We start from the raw sequence: 16,754 nt of genomic DNA on the forward strand, positions 1-16,754 counted from the left end.
GCTGTGGACTTAGGAGCACATGAAGAAGTGCTTCCACCACAGAAAGAGGAGTGTTTTCCCACAAAAATGGAGGAGGAAACAAGAATGAGCGGATGTGCCCAAGAATCAGCTGAGTACTTGATGGCAGAGAATTGAAGTCTCGGTAGATTCTAGAACATTCTAGAACATACACCAAGGGACAAACGGGCACCCGGAAGACAAGTGAGCAAGTCCTACAGACTCAGCACGAAGGTTTCTGTAAGTGCAAAAGAGACATAGAGAGACATGGCGAGCGCTGCTGAGCGTGTGGAGTCACCGTGAGCTCTGGGCGGGAATGCAAAGTGGCAGCGTCCCTGCAGAACACAGTCTGTCAGCTCCTCAGACAATCAGCAGAGAATGAGCACAAGACCAAGCAATTCCACTCTGGGTACAACCCCCGAAGGCAGATCTCACAGAGGCGCTTGCACACTTGCGTTCACAGCAGCATGATTCACAAGCACTAAAAAGCACCCTGCGTGGGCACGGACGGGTGGGTGGACGAAAAAAATGTGGCCCATCCACACAGCAGAACGTCACACAGCCTCACAACACCTGCTACAATGGGGACAGACCCCGAGGATGGTACACACAGCGAGAGAAGCCCGCCACAAAAGGGCACGTGCTGTGTGATTCCACTCTCACGAGATACTGAGAGTGGCCACAACCGCAGATACAGAAAGTGGATGGTGGGCACCCGGGCTGAGGAGGGACGGCGAGTCGGTGTTTAGGGGGCAGAGCCGTCTGGGAAGACGGGAGGGTTCTGGGGTGGGGGGGATGGTCACACCACCATGTGGACAGTCACACTGCCGTGTGGACGTGCTGACACTCGACTGCGAGCTGGAGAACAGTTACGGTGATCAGGGGTCTGTGATGTGTGTTTTGCCTCAACAGGAAAAGAAAGAAGACCCAGGACTGAGGGAGAGGCCCCAGCAGGGGCCGCAGGGCTGCAGGACAGGCCAGTGATCGCCGCCCGCAGAATCTGGGGAACGTGTGAGCGGAACCACGAGGCGGTGAAGACAGGCGTCCTCACTCCACAGCGTTGGTAGAAGACCAACCACAGCTCTGTGGAGGGGGGCCTCATGCACTCGCGGACAGCCTGCCCTGCGGCCAGGACAGGATGGGTTGGGGAGCAAGACGGGGACCTGGCCGCGGACACGGGGTGCGGGCAAGGAGCAGCTTGCAGAGCCTTGGAGAAAAGACTGCCCGGCCTGCGCCACCCCGAGGCCTGAGTCTAAGGCAGGTGCAGGGCACAGTGCCCTCCGGCTGCAGGGCTTCCTGGGGGGCTGTGGTCCCCGCGCCAGGACGGCTCACCTTTGCTGAAGAAGGTGCTGACCATGAAGCTGAAGGACACGGAGGCGGTGGCGAAGCACAGCAGGAAGACCAGCACCAGTGAGGGGTCGCTGTGAGTGAGCACTGCCACGTCCTTCTTCACCTGCGCCGCGTGGCATCCCGTGGGTCACGTGGGCAGGCCGTGGGGAGGTAGGGACAGAGACAGTTAGACCTGAGACGTCGGGGCCTCAGACGGGGCTGTGGGAAGGGCCGACTCACCCTGAAAGCCCCGAGCGCTCCAAAAGCTCCACAAGCCCACGCTCACCTTGACGCAGAAGAGCAGGGTCACGAAGGAGACGGCCACGAGGAGGAAGAGGAAGAAGAGGAGGAACCAGGCGGTCCAGTGCAGCCAGTTGCTGAGCCCCATCATGCGCATGTACTCCTGCGGAGAGGGCCACACGTGCTGGCATGGGCTGCAGCCGCCTGGGGCGTGCGTGGGTGCGGGGTGCGGGATGCGTGGGTGCACCCGGGGCCGAACACGGGCCAACACAGGACAGTGGGATGCCGGGGACACACACAGCCCACGCCAGGCAAGGGCATGGTCCACCTGTGTCATCCTCCCCTGCCCTCCTCCTCCTCCCGGTCTGACGTGCTGTGCCCCTGGGGCGCCCTCCCTGCTGGGGGGTGGAGATCGGCCCACCTTGCCCCTCACCCAGTGTGCTCCCCGCTGACAAAGGCAGGACTTCAAAGTTTGGGTACTTGGCAGCGTCACTGGACGAGTTTACGGGGACACGGCCTTGCCGGTGTACTTCAGCAACCTTTCCGTACTCCCTAATCCTGTCCTGCTACGCCCGGCAGCCCACCTACGGGGGCCCTGACCGTGCAGAGCCAACAGGCCTTTTGTACAGCCCGGGACGGAAACGTCCGGCCTCTCCAGGAACTCTGTTCAGCACACGGGACGTGAGTAACTATATAACGTAGTGTTAGGGTGGCCATGGCAAGAAAATTAATGGGAATCATGAAGATTAGTTTCAATGCTGTGTCCTGCACATGCCAACAGGGGTCCTGTCAACGTGTCAGGCCTTACCACACTGCACACAAAACTCGGTGCTTTATCAGGGTTTTAGGGACCCGGATGTGCCAGGCTTGATTTCACAGAAGCCCCAGGATCACCGGCGCCACGGTGGGCATTTACCCCATGCCTGGCTGCCCCCAGCAGCACCCGGCTTGCACCCAACCCACCCACACGGGCCTAAGACACACAGACCACGGCCACCTTCAGTTTCGTCTCCTTCTCCTGCACGACAGCCCGGATGATGGTGAGCGCGGTATAGGTGAAGCTCAGCATGAGCAGCAGGGGGAGCTGGTACTGGATGGCGACCAGGAAGGGGTCCGAAATAAAAGGCGGGTACGGGAACCTCTTTGCGATTACAGTGAGCTTCTCAAACAGCTGGCGTGTGGAGGCATTCGCGTGGTACTGCATGATGGCCCTGTCCACCGCATGCTGCATGGCCAGGAAGCCTTCGCGGATGTACCCTGAGCATGGACAGTGGGAAAAGCCATGTCACAGGCGCAGCTCGGCTCACAGAGTGGTGCCCTGAGCTGTGCCAGGTCTCCCTGGTGAAGGCGGCCACGGGGCGGCACCACCTAACACACCCGCAGTGGCTGGGCCTTCTGGCGTGTAGGGCCCCTTCCCCACCCGCACCCCCCAAGGCCGGCCAGGCAGCACCTTTCTGGCCCTGTCTTCCACCTCCCTCGTCCACTTTGAAGGACCATGGTGAGTACATCAGGCCCCCAAGACCATCAACAGCAATCCTGCGATCTTGAGGCTCGCTGAGTAGCAGCCTTCCATCCACCGGGCTAGCAGGCATCACAGCCCGAAGGCCACTGCTCAGAACCTCATCCTGCCCATTCTGACCCCCTACTAGGTGGTCTGCAATACAATTCTGCTGGGGAGGAGGGCCTGGGAGGAGTGATAGAGGGGGGACGAGGAATCCCAGCGCAGAGCCCAGCCCGCCACGGGGAGCCTAAGGAAGGAGGGGGCACAGCCCCAGAACAGCAGAGGAGTGAGCACACGGGCGCAGGCACCCTCGCTCATAAAACACGGCAACGTTAGGGATCCCTGGGTGGCTCAGCAGTTTAACGCCTGCCTTTGGCCCGGGGTGCGATCCTGGAGTCCCGGGATCGAGTCCCACATCAGGCTCCCAGCACGGAGCCTGCTTCTCCCTCCTCCTGTGTCTCTGCCTCTCTCTCTATTTCTATCATAAATAAATAAATAAATAAATAAATAAATAAATAAATAAATATAAAATAAATAAAACAAATAAAATAAATAAATAAAATAAATAAAATAAAATAAAATAAAATAAAATAAAATAAATAAATAAATCTTTAAAACAAAAAACACGGCGACATTTAAAATACCCAAGGCCCTCTACCACGGAACTGCAGCAGCCTGCCTGCCAGACCTAGGAGAAGAGCAAGGTGACAACCATACCCCCAGTGGGTTACCACGTCACCCTCAGGCTCCAGACGTTCATGGCTGCAATGCAGCAGGTGCTCAGGTAACGTCACCCATGGCTGTGTGCTGGGCGGGGCAGCTCTCACCTTCACAAGGGACCTGCTGCACAGCCCACCACATCTCCGTGGGACCCACGGGGCCACGAGGCCAGGGGAGCCACCCCACGGCGGCGGAGGGCAAGGTGGGCCGTGCTCTCGGCCGTGTTCGCCTGGCCTTGCCACCCCAACTTCTCCGTCTGCTCTGCGCTGAGGGCTGGAGCGGTCACCCTGTCCTCAATCCCTGCCTGTGACGGTAAACAAAGCCACGCCGAACCCCTTCAGCATGCCCTCTCTCTGACGATTCCAGGGGCCAACTCCCCCGGGGGCTATGTGCGTCTGAGGTGTGGACACGGGGCTGGGGCAGAGCCCGGGCTGAGCATCCCAAGTGCGCGCCGTGTGCCTGGCCTGTGTCCCTGTCACAGCTTGTGGGTTTGTAAGTGCTTGTAAGTGGTGTGGACTAACGAGCCTCAACATAAAAAGACGTGGATCCTTGTCGTCGACTGAGACGTTTTCCCTAGGCTCCTCCTTGCTTTTAAAATTGGTATCGGGTCTTCCTTTTTGGGCAAATTTCTAGTTTGTGAAATCTCCTAGTCTGACTCTGGTTGCTTCCAAATGTCCACAAACAGAACGGTCTCTCCTGCTGCTGGCCCCAGGCACCAGCCACAGCCTCTGGACAGTGGCCATAGCCTCCCTTCCTCCTGTCTGCCTGCCTGCCTGCCTGCCGCCTCATTTCGGGACATTCCTGGGTCCCTCCGCCAAAACCTGAACACGCTCGGCATCCTATAGACCGCAGAATCCTGTGTTCTCCAAGACGCCTGCTGCCGCCAAGAACCCACGGAGGGGTCCCAGCTACTCCGTGCTCACCCCCAGCCTCGTTCCAGACGGCAACCCTGCCTCAGAGGAGGCAAACGTGCCAGTCACCTGCCCAGGCCACAGGGACAGACAAACACACGCGCTGACATAGCCAGCCCAGAGCCAGCTTCTGCAAGTGCCTCAAGGGCGCAGCTCCGCCCCAGACAAGGAGCACAGAATTCACGAAGCCTGTGACCCTACAGAGCGAAGGCCCGGGAGGGAACGGAGGGGGCGGTCAGGCCCACACACTAGACACCTACGGAAGCCTCTTTAAGACTGAAATACACAGGTTTCCTTCGAGAGCACGTGTCCTGGGGGAGGGAGGGAGCGCATCCCTGTGGACAGGGAGCCAGCTTTCCTGGATGCTTCCTCCCTTCCACGAGGAAGAAGACAGAACAGCCCTAAAGGCGCATCTGTGCGGAGAAACGCAAGGTGGGGCCCGTGACCGTGGGCTGTCAGCAGCCGGGGAGGGAGCACCGCGGCCGCGGCTTCTCACCGGGTTCTCCGCCATCGGGGGATGTGGGCTCCCTTGGTCCTGGGTTTGGGAAAAGTGGGAAGAGGGAAGTGGTGTGCCATCCCTCCGTCTCTTTCAGGAAAAAGGAGCCTGTCTGGGTCCACATGTAGTTTCTTCGTGTGTAGCTGAACCGTAAGTGGTATCTCACCTGCGGGAACAAAGTGCAAACCCCCGGCTCTGAGGGATCCGGACAGAGAAGCAAACTCCTCCCCACCCCCCGGCCCCCAACTTTGTCTGCGGGGTCCCGGGGGTCAGAGCGCACAGCTGTGCCTGGGGTGGAGCCCCGCAGTGTCCCCCGGGGTGTTCCCACCAGACTCGTCTCGCTGTCCACCTCTGGGAACTCTGCACCTGAGGTGTCCCTGACAGTCAGCTAAGGGTCCCCAAAATAATGCTAGAAGAACTGGATGGTTTCCCGGCTTCATGCCGTCACACAAGAAGACTTCATTGTGTTTTAAATACCTAAGTGTACCCTCAAAGCGGTACATGGGGCACGTGGGGCGGCTAAGGGTGTGCCCGGGGCAGCCAGAGGCCGCAGTCAGGCTAACCCCACCACGCTGGCCCCACGGGCTAGAGACACCCGGGCGCCCTTGGCGGGACCCAGACGGTGACACTGCCTCCTGGCAGGGGAGGGCACCTTCACGTGCTGGCCTGCGTGGGAGGGAGAGGGGCCTTGTGGGGCGGGGTCCTCACCGCCAGCGGCAGGGGCTCCCCGCTGTGGTTGAAGGTGTGCTCGAACACCACGGCAGCCAACACGTTGGAGGAGCGGTTGTCGTACCTGATGTAGTCCTCAAAGTCCTTCTCCGAGGGAAAGCCTCGAGCTGTGGGAGGAGCGCGAGTTGCCCGACCGCCCATTCTACTGGGGAATCTGGCCGTTTCGGGGCATTGTCACCTGCACGCACAGGTTTCTCTAGGGCGCAGTCACCTGTCCTCAGAGGCCAGCAGGCTTGCGCGATGGGCAGAGATTGGCTGCCGCGAGGACGGGTGGCGCCCCGCAATCAGGGCGGCGGGGTTTCTGGGAGAGCTGGAGGCAGGGCTGGCCCACAGCTCTCCTGGGGTGGCCTCTCTGCCTGGGGTTGGCCTCTGTCTCGGGCCACATGGGGTGTCACGAGGGTGCAAGTTGACACTAACATAGTTTGTCACATGGTTTCTCTATCACCAGACCCCACGCCACATAAAGTGGCTTCCCCGTAGTCCCTCAGTGAGGCTGAGGACCCCTGCAGGCATTTATCACGCTGTGTTCAACACGCCATGGTGGCACATGCCAAAGGCAGGAGGTGGGAAAAGAGAATACTTTTTGTCTGGAAGCAAAGAGTGAGGTACGGTGACAGGTGCATGTACTGGGAGTGTCCCTCGATGGGCTTCCTGATGCCTTTCTCTAGAACGGTGCTCCCAAAACCGCGTCCCAGAAGAGGCCCTGGCAGGCGCGTTCACAATACACCTTGCCCGTGACTCCAGAGCTGTCCCCACCGTGAATCACAGGAGTGACTGCAGAGTCCGGGGCTCCCCTCCAGCCTCACATGCCCGGTCCCCACTTTATAATGAGTGACCCGCCGACGAGGGGAGATGTGGAGTGTGGCCGCTGGCTGGGGCTGCTCACCTGGGTCTGTCCCCCCCCACTGGACGAGAGGGGACCCAGAGGACACCTCACCTCTCATGTTGATGACCAATGTCCTCCGCGCCGTCTCCGTGATGGTCTTCACGGCCTGGCTCTGGGACGGGATGTAGGCGAGCTCCCAGACGTCGCCCGGAGGGGGGAAGCTGAAGAACAGGGGCAGCTCCTGGATGGACTGGCCGGGGTAGATGGTGGCGTTGGGCACATTTTCCGACTGGATCTTCAAGCGGAGCCAAATGAGGATCCCGGAGAACAGCAGGGGCAGGAAGAGCTCCAGGACGGTCACCAGGACTTTGCGCTTCTGCAAGAGGAAGGGAAGGAGCAGGCTGGGGGCGCGGGCCCTCCTCCCCCTCCCCCCCCCCAGCCTGGCTGGCACACCTGCGCGCACCCACCTGCACCGTGTAGTTCTTCCAGAGCAGGAGCGCCAGCTGCCTGAGCACAGCCATCTTCTGGACACTGGCCGGCGGCCGCGGAGCACCTGGGGGCCAGAGGGGACTCTGCTGAGCCGCAAGCCCCCCTCCGTGTCCCTCCCCTCCTGGCTGCCCGGTGGGGCCTGGTCTCCCCCCAGACACACCCTGAGACAGCTCTGTGTGCCGCGTGCTGTCGCGACACTCCGCCCGCGGGGGGCGCCACGCAGGTGTCCTCTGTGGTGCGGAGGACGGGCCACCTCTCTGCGCACCCCCGGCCCCCCAACAGACCACCCGGGACCCCCCCCACGGCAGGCTCAGCTGCGGGCGGGGGAGGAGGGGGTGGAACGCGCTACTTGCGCTCCTGCCTTGAGCCCCCGGGGACCAGTTTTTCCTGCTTTAACCACGAGCACTGGTATGTGGCCTCCACGTGACAGTGGTCATTTTCCTCCAAAGAAAATCTGCCCTGTGTCATGTGGAAGTGTTACGTTTACAGCGGGTGCATGGAGCCGGGGGGCCGCCGAACGCGAGACGCAGCGACACAGCACCCGGGGGCCCTGAGGAAGACCCCACGCCCAGGATACGGCAGTACCGCGTTCCCGAAGGAAGCTGCGGGCATGCAGCCGGGGGAGGGGGGGGCCGGCTACCCCGACCCCGGGTGGGCACGTGAGGCTCCTGGTTCCCATCCTGGCGGCGGCGAGGACGCAGGGAGAGTGGAGAGGGGCCCCGTGCTCGCGGCCCTTCACGTGGGGAGAAGCCTGTGTGACACACTCTCCACGAACTGGCTCCAACGCCACCAGTCAGGCGGGTCAAGGAGCTGGGACACTCGGGTGGCCAGTGCATCCTTCCTTAGCCACCGCGCGCAAAAAGCGCGGCCCAGAGAGCCTGCTGGAGACCCCGTACGTGGAGTGAGAGCTCCTTTCGGCTTCTTTACCAAGGCCAGCTTTAAAAAAGCTCTTTTTAAAATTAAACTCTTGCTTTTTCTTAGAAAACACTTGGCTGTCCCTATCTGTGTGATGATAGTTACTCAAAACTCACACTTTCAAGGGTCCTCAGGGGACACCTGGATGGATCAGCGGTTGAGCAACTGCCTTCAACTCAGGGTGTGACCCCAGGGTCCTGGGATCGAGTCCCACATCGGGCTCCCTGCTTCTCCCTCTGCCTGTGTCTCTCCTCTCCATCTCTCAGGAATAAATAAATAAAATCTTAAAAACAAAAAAGGGTCCTCAGTAAATACTTGTAGAAAACGCAACTGCAAGAAGTTATTTGCAAATTAACCTAAAATATGCTTTTAATTAATCCCGTGGTTAAAATGTGAAGAAATTAAATCTAAAAAAGTCTGAAGTGCTATGAAGGGGCAACTTTTTTCAAAATTAACAAGGTGGGAAAAGTCATAAAATCAAGTGCAGACGGTTAATGAAAGAGCAGTGGTTTCATGACACCCACGAGGGCCCGTGGTTTATTTTTATTTTTTTAAAGATTTTAATTTATTTATTCATGACAGACACACACAGAGAGAGAGAGAGAGGCAGAGACACAGGCAGGGGGAGAAGCAGGCCCCATGCAGGGAGCCCGATGTGGGACTCGATCCTAGGTCTCCAGGATCACGCCCTGGGCCAAAGGCAGGAGCTAAACCGCTGAGCCACTCAGGGATCCCGGCCCGTGGTTTATAAAAGGTTTCTAGAAGTGGTTTTGGCCAGGAGGGGAAGGCAGTGGGTCCCCCTTCCCCAGGACACAACCTGGCCCGGCCGAGGTGAACCTTCTTCCTCTCCCAAGAGGGGAATATATAAATGGTCACAGGTCAGAGAAGCCGTCTGGTCAGAGAAGGAGATGACTTCCTTTTCTGGAAAACTCTTGCCCAGAGAAGACACATCCCCATGCTTACTCCTGTCTCTCCGGTCTGAGGAGTGGGCAGCACAGAAAGACAGACAGACCACGTTCCCACCAGTCCCTGAGAGCCCCAGGTGGAGACCAGCACCCGTTAACTGACCTGGGTCCCGGGAGAGGCTCCTGGCCGCGGTCTCCCTCCTGCGTCCGGGCTACGGCAGGACTGGCTGAGAGGAGGCGGCTCTGTGACCAGGGCTCTGGGGTGGGGCCTGCGGGCCTCTCGAGTGCAGTGGGGTGAGGGACGCCTCAGGGAGCATCAGGAGGGGCCCGCGACTCGCTGGCATGACTCTCCGGCACCTCTGGGCAAAGGGAGGGCGCTAGGATATTTGGAAAATAAGCAAAAAACACCTCTCACCACGTTAGGAAAAGAACAGAGCAAAACAGATGGCAAGTGTGTCAAACAGGGCAGACCCGAGAACAAGGGAACCCGGACTCAGGGAGGCAGAGGCTGCGGGGTGGGTCTCCGGTCCCTCCTGGTACACGGAAATGTGGGGGTGCAAGGGGCTCACACCGAACACCCGCCCCCAGCCGTGGCTCCCGTTGTCACCGCTCTTTTACAGGCAAAGAACAGAGGAGGAAGGGACGCAGGCCTGATTACACACCCGGTGAACACTGAAAGTAGTACTATCTTTATAAAATCAGACACATTGTTCCCACAGTGTCACCAGAAATCAAGAAGAGAAACTGTTCCTTGAGCCCTGCCACCTTACTAGGGATTTATCTGTCTCCCCAGAGCGCGGGTGGCGGCTACACACACGCCAGGCCGCGTCCCAGGCCCCGCCAAGCGCCATATGTGCATCTGTTCTGTTTGAGCAGAAAGGAGTTCAGAGGAGATTCCCAGAATTACAAAATCTGGAAAGCTTCTGGTTGTGCAAGCAAATACACAGAAGGAAAGGAAGTAAAAGTTCCTCAAAACACTCAACGCTGAGGCACAGGGGCCCCAGAAGTGGCGATGACCGCTGCACAGAGCCGCCCGCGCCGCCCACCCTATGCAGACTCTCCAGCCGGGGCCACTTGCAAAGCCGCCCCCACCGCAGAGAGCGGCTAAGAACTTCCCCTACGGGCCTCACTCCACTTCTCCAGGGACACAGCCGGGAAAGGAAGGAAAAGTGTTTTTTTTTTTTCCTACTGAAAGGTTTGTTTGCTTACTGTTGAAATATTAAACATTACACAAACTGTAAAGTATTTCAGTGTTTGCTTTTTTTAGGTGAGCAATTGAATTGGTGCACAGTGAGTGCATCCTGTGGCTTGCTAGTTTCTGGGAGCTCTTGTGATGGCACACAGGATTCCTCTACTGATGGCTTTTCCAGGAACTTTCATCAGTTCAAGAGTTACGGGCCGTGCCGGCTAACGCGCGCCCGTGGCTGCGCAGGGGCCGCCTGGGCAGGGCTCTCTGGCACGCGCTGGGAGGCCTGGCAGCTCCGTGTCTTCATCCGTGGTTTTTCCCAGTATGGACTTGAATATGTCATCTGCTATGTGCCCATGTGAGATAAGTTTTTACTTCAGCGTATGTGGAAGAGAGCAGCGATAGTGCTTCTAGAGAAAGGCCACTCCCGAGCAGGCCTCAGGACCAGCAAGGGGACGTGGACGGGGCCCCAGTGCAAGGCATGGGACACACACCCTGCTATGTCATGAGCTCCTGTCACATCCCGAGCTCACCACATCGCCTTCCAGGGAAGCCCACGTCTGCCCAGGCCTGGAGGGCAGCATGGTGAGAAGGAGGCAGCTCCACAGAGCAGGGCCTCCACATGTCTGCATGTCCTGCAGACAAGCACAGCTCTGCCCTCTTCCCACGGGGGTGGAATGGACACAGGGCCTCCCCGTCTGGTCGGGCTGGTGAGGACCCGGCTCAGCCAGGAAAGCCCTTCCTTATCGCCGCGGGAGTCCACAACAGTGAGCCGTGGTAAAGGTCTGTGCGCGTACGCTCCAAATAGGAACTTCATTAATGCTTGTGGGTAGAATCTGTGGCCTTCGACGCTACACAAGACAAGAAAAGCATTGATCCCTCCAACAAACATCTGCCCAGAGCTTGCTGTGCAAGAGGCGCTGAGGGTTTGGAGATGGAAATCGTTAACACTCCCAAGCCAAGATGCTCAGTCTGCAAATGTGTCCATGTGCTGTAACTGCTGTCGCCAGAGCCAAACGAGGCATCACGAGCGAGCTTCTGGAGAAGACTGAGTTCGTGTGCGTGTGTGTATGACGCGGGGGAGGCTCTGGGAAGGCTCTCGGGAGTGGGTGACACAGGAGGCCAGTGTTGAGCGTCCTGGTAGCTGGGGGGTGGGGGTAGGGAGTGGAAGAGTGTGTGTCAGGAGCAGCCGGTGGTTCCAAGCACCTGGGCAGGGAGCAGCAGAGAAGGAGCCAGAAAGGGAAGCCAACCAAGGCCTCGGATGCTGTGCCAAGAAGGCAGTGTGGGAGTCGGGGTGGGGGGCATCCACATGGGCAGTATGCTGCTCCAAAGGGTTTTGTTCTATTTGTTAACCCAGCACAGGATCTCTTTTTTTAGGGGGTATTTTTTTGGCAGGGGGGGGTGCATGGCAAACATGTGAAAATGTCTATGTCAGGGATTTTGCAGATGCAAAGTCTAAATACCAATAAACACTGTAGAGCATAAGCTGAACGCAGCAGGTGCATTTACAGAGCGTGGTCCCCACCAGTGAACCCACCACTGACCTCCTAGTGGGGTGACTGACACCATCTGCTAGAGGAAAGGAATCGTGAGAAACTACACTCATGAGTATTTGTCTTTCTTTTTTTTTTTAAGATTTTATTAAAAAAAAATAAAAATTATATTTATTTACTCATGAGAGACACAGAGGCAGAGACACAGGCAGAGGGAGAAGCAGACTGCCCTGTGGGGAGTCCGATGTGGGACTCGATCCCAGACCTCTGGGATCACGCCCTGAGTCAAAGGCAGCTGCTCAACCACTGAGCCACCCAGGCGTCTCATGAGTATTTTTCTTTAAAAATGAGGGGAAATTGACTTTAGGGATATTCAAGACACCAAATGCTGGCACACCTGCTGGCCTGTGTGTCGGTGGTCACGCACCCCGATTCGGGGGCCAAGTTCTGAGACATGGTGGGCCCTCACCTACTGGTTTACTTTGAGCCTTGCACATGTCCTGGACTTGATGGATTCAGGATGTGATGGTTGTGTGCAATCAGAATGAACAAAATCATAGCCAAGGCTTTACGATACTTAGTAGAGATCTGGGAAGTGGCCGTGACTACCCTTAGCTATAGGGAGGTTCACTGGTTACCTGGAGACTTAGAACTTAAGAAGGAAAAAACACATTTTCTTTCAAGAAAAGTTCCAAATCTGGAGATCGTTTCTCTTTCTCCACGACAACTGACTGCAGCAGTGGTGTGTCAGCTAGCTCATTTCTTTTAAGCCAACACACTCAAATCTGTCCCTTCAAGGAAAAGGTGAGGACAACGTATAAGAGCTGTGGCTTTTCAAAGTAACAAAGGAGTAACAAAGTAACAAAAGCTGTGGCTTTTCAAAGGAAGGGAGCACATAGGAGAGCCATGTTTAGAGCCAGAGTCGCCCGGGGCAGCGCAGGGGCGGCGCCGGGTACACGCAGGCACACACACACCCACATGCCAAGAGCGTCCGGAGCCAGAAGCTCTGCCCGCCCTGGCAGCCCCCGAACATGTACCACCCCACCCCACCCCACGATTCAGCACGGGAGCGGGAGTGAAGAGTGAAAGGCAAGTCCCGGGCTCAGAGCACCGTCTGGGTGGCCTCCCGAGGTTCACAGTGTTTCCCTGCGACGCCGCCAGAACTGGGAACCGAAATAAAAAGAACCCAGAACCAGACCTTCCAATGAGGACTCCGGGTTCACCAAGACTTTATAAATGGGAAGTGGACTTGCTCAACGTGGCTTTCTTTTAAAAACAGCAGATGGTATGGGTCGCCTGGCCAGCACAGTTGGTAGAGCACATGACTCCTGATGTTGGGGTCCTGAGTTGGAGCCCCACAATGGGCATACAGATTATTAAAAAAAAATTAAAACAGGTCAGCCCAGGTGGCTCATTGGTTTAGCGCCGCCTTCAGCCCAGGGCGTGGTCCTGGGGTCCGAGGATCAAGTCCTGAGTCGGGCTCCCTGCACGGAGCCTGCTTCTCCCTCTGCCTGTGTCTCTGCCTCTCTCTCTGTCTGTGTCTCATGAATAAATAAATAAAATCTTTAAAAAATTAAATCAGCTTATGTTTTTACGACTGAGCTGGCAGCATTAACATGCTGAACAAATTTCATCGTGTTCACTTTGCCTCTCATCCCTTAAAAGGTATGTATTTGTGTCTGTCCCTGTGTCCATGACATTCAGGGCAGTGGTAGATGACTTTATTTCACAAATAAATAAATATGTGGGGGTGCAAATCCCAATCTTGTACACATGGCAGCACGCCAGAAAAAGCTTGAGGACGATGTATTTATGCAGGTGGCCCTTGCATGGATGAGGTGGGCAGAAATCCACAAGGCTCGGTCCCTGTCCGGGGCCCCAGGGCGCTGCGTTCAAGGCTGTGGTTCCTTGCATCCTGAGGCTCAGGCGGAGACCTGGTTTGCTGGCCTTGTGCTCAACACCACCACTCACCCTGTCCCGGGTTAGGGCAGCCGTCTCTTTAGGATATACGGCTCTGAGTTAACAATGAAACTCCTGGCAGAGGCTGGTGGGGTAGATTTTTAATTTTGTTTTTTTTTTTTTTAATTTATTTATGATAGTCACAGAGAGAGAGAGAGAGAGAGAGGCAGAGACACAGTCAGAGGGAGAAGCAGGCTCCATGCGCCGGGAGCCCGACGTGGGATTCGATCCCGGGTCTCCAGGATCGCGCCCTGGGCCAAAGGCAGGCGCCAAACCGCTGCGCCACCCAGGGATCCCTGGGGTAGATTTTTAAGTCAAAAGTGTGGCCCAAGGGAAGCAATCAGGAGAGAGTCCCACAAAAATCTGTGCCACCCCCTGCTTTCTTCACCCCTGCTGGAGCCTCAGTCTCACTGCTGTCCTGCTAGCTGTTCTGGCTCTGTAGGTGTAGGAAACGAGGTAATGAGGTGACTGAGGGTCCCCGGGGAGAGGTAACCATGGGTCTTCTGCAGCAAGCTCATTACTCAGCTCCTGCAAATGTACCTGTGTGCCCGCTGACTCCAAATCTCTGAGCCATTCAGGGGGACAAGTGCTGCCCAAGTCTCCCGGGACAGGGACTGACACGCCTTACACTTTCCCAAGGGGGTCCGGGCCTCCTGGGGTTTTGTCTTCTTGGAAAATCAGTCCAGTCCAGCCCTGCTGTGAAGCAGCCACAGATAACCCCAGTTCAGGGGTTCTTCATTTTGGCTGCACAATGGAATCTTCTGGGGTGCTTTAACATAGAAAGTGACATCAGAGGCCTACCCCTAAAGATGCTGGGCTCTAACCTGGGCATGGGACTCGTTCTGGGGTGATTCTAATGAGAAGCCAGGGTCGAGAATCTTCCACTCTTGTTGAAAGCCACCCCTCCACCTCTGGACACCTGCAGCAGCAGCTCTTCTGATGTCTCAAGTGGTACTTGCCTCATTCTGTCTGATGTCTCAGTTACTTGTGAATAAATTATTCTCTTTAGCTCCATCCTAAGCTCCCCAAGAGCAGGGACCACATCCAGTTCATCTTTCCATCATGGGCAGAGTCTTGACCATCCTTCTCCCCAGGTTCTAGAATGTTTTCTTTCCTCTTTACCAACTCAACAGCAGATGAATCTACTGTCATCTTGGGAAGCAGGGCTGGAGAAGAGACAGTCAAGTGGGGAGTCTTCCCTGGGCCTCCCCAGTTGAGACTAAGTCAAAACAGGTTCCCATGGGACTGGTACATGCACTGGGTAAGGCTAGTGTCATTTAAAAAACCACCTGAGCTCATCGCTTTTTCCAAACAGCAGTCTCGTCAGGATGATGGGAAATCGCCAGACAGGGAACCATGTCATCCTCTTAATCAGACATGATGACCAAGTGTGCAATTAAACAACAACAAAAAGATCTGCAAGAATTTAAAAAGAAAAGAGCTAGGGGATTCCTAGGCCATCCATTTTTACCTATTTTCACTTGATGTAAAGTGAAAGGCACTGTTGCCTTTCTAAAGGCAAACAGCCTTTAACTTTTCAAGTTTACACAAGGCAGCACCCAACCGTTCAGAATCAAATGACACAGTTGCTCAGGAGAAAAAAGCCAGCTTGACTCCCCTGCACCCTGCCCTCTTCCCTGCTCTGTCACAGGGTGTCGGCCACCCTTTCAATAAGCGTTTCTCCATCGCCTGTTATGTGCCTAGAGCCCAAGCCCTGATCAGACCGAGTCAGGGCAGTAAGTGGGCCCTCGGGTCATGAGGCAAAGGGGTGGACAAACAGAAACCCGGGATAAGGCAGTGGCTTTCATCAGGCCACATTCAAGGAAGTGAGGAGGGGCCCTCCTTCGTGCACCAAATGTGCACCAGCTGCACATCTGTCCTAAGCCCTAGTGCAGGAGCCAGCACCTGCCCTCTGGAAGCTACGCTGTAGCGTGTGAATGCCAATACTCGTTGTCAACGCAAATTCGCACCACGTACCGACTGGCCACAGACCCCAGGGGTGACTGGGGCTGCTGCAGGCCTCTCCACCTACCTGCAGGCGTCCCGCCTTCCTGTCCCCCACATAGCTCCCACCCAACCCTGGACCACGGCCCCCCCGCCCCCCGCTCCCGGGAATGAGGGGTGGGCGCAGGGCGCGCTCCGGGGTGGGGAGGTACTCCCACCCAGCAGGGAATCTGCCCCAGGGATGAGCCAGCAGCATCCCCGCGGCCCAGCTCGGGTGCCCGGCCCGGGGGCTGCACCACCCCCGGCTGCGTCCACCCTCCCGGCTCGGTACAAAAGGGGCCGCGGCGCGTCCAACCCGGGGTCCGCGGAGGAAGCCGCCCACGGGGGGGCCACGCCCAGGGGCTCGGGCCGCGGGGAAGCCTGAGTCAGGGCGGCCTGGCGCTGCGGCCCCGCGAGGTGCACATGCCGGGCGGGGCGCGGGGGCGCGCGCGGGGGATGGGCGCGGGGGCGCGCGCGGGGGCGGGGGGCGGTGGGCAGGGGGCGGCCGCGGGGCCAGCCGGGCGGGCGGGGGCGGCCCGGAGCCGCGAGCGCCGGGAGCGAGCGAGCGCGCGCGGCAGGTCCCGGCGGCACTCACCGACCCTCTCGCGGGGTCCCCTGCCTCGGGCCCGGCTGCGCTTGGCCTCGCGGCGGCGGCGGCAACGACGGCCGATGCTGGCAGCGGCGGGGCCGCCGGGCGGGGAGGGGGCGCCTGCGACTGCCGCAGGCTGGCCGGCGGCTCGGGCTCCTGCAGGTGGCGCGCCGGCCGGCTCGCGCGTGCGCAGTGGGCCAGCCCTGCGGGTGCCCGGCCCGCCCGACGCCCCGCCCCGCCCCACCCCGCCCCAGCCTGCGCAGTGCCCGCGCGCCGTGCGGCCGGCAGGGGGCGCCGGACCCCTGGGAGGGCGAGGGCGGGAGGGGAGGGAGGGGCGGGGCGGGAGAGGAGGGAAGGGGAGGGAGGGGCGGGGAGGGAGAGGAGGGGCGGGGCGGGGCGGCGTCCACCTGTACCTCGCTGCGGCTGGAGCAGGCGCGGGCTGTCCAGCCATTCCGCCCAGCGCTGTCCTGGTTTGGGCGCGGGCCC

At 58.2% G+C, this 16,754-nt stretch overlaps 1 protein-coding gene across 3 annotated transcripts in view; it reads right to left on the bottom strand.

Moving 5' to 3' along the window:
- The window catches only part of ABCA3 (ATP binding cassette subfamily A member 3), a 40,177-nt gene extending 23,763 nt beyond the window's left edge, over positions 1 to 16,414 (bottom strand). The window contains exons 1-10 of one of the 3 annotated variants that reach the window (XM_055341387.1): positions 16,275 to 16,414; positions 14,237 to 15,112; positions 9,222 to 9,435; positions 7,217 to 7,302; positions 6,861 to 7,125; positions 5,903 to 6,030; positions 5,195 to 5,360; positions 2,564 to 2,823; positions 1,613 to 1,729; positions 1,330 to 1,450 (exon numbers count right to left, since the gene is read on the bottom strand). In XM_055341387.1, coding sequence (XP_055197362.1) covers positions 1,330 to 1,450; positions 1,613 to 1,729; positions 2,564 to 2,823; positions 5,195 to 5,360; positions 5,903 to 6,030; positions 6,861 to 7,125; positions 7,217 to 7,270 — 1,111 coding nt within the window. In that variant the 5' untranslated portion in view covers positions 7,271 to 7,302; positions 9,222 to 9,435; positions 14,237 to 15,112; positions 16,275 to 16,414. The remainder of the gene's footprint in view (positions 1 to 1,329; positions 1,451 to 1,612; positions 1,730 to 2,563; positions 2,824 to 5,194; positions 5,361 to 5,902; positions 6,031 to 6,860; positions 7,126 to 7,216; positions 7,303 to 9,221; positions 9,436 to 14,236; positions 15,113 to 16,274) is intronic. The other 2 variants (XM_055341388.1, XM_055341385.1) reach the window with 2 other exon arrangements.
- Positions 16,415 to 16,754: the final 340 nt, after the last annotated feature.

The sequence above is a fragment of the Nyctereutes procyonoides genome, unplaced genomic scaffold (assembly GCF_905146905.1).
Source record: "Nyctereutes procyonoides isolate TBG_1078 unplaced genomic scaffold, NYPRO_anot_genome, whole genome shotgun sequence".
NCBI classification, from domain to species: domain Eukaryota; kingdom Metazoa; phylum Chordata; class Mammalia; order Carnivora; family Canidae; genus Nyctereutes; species Nyctereutes procyonoides.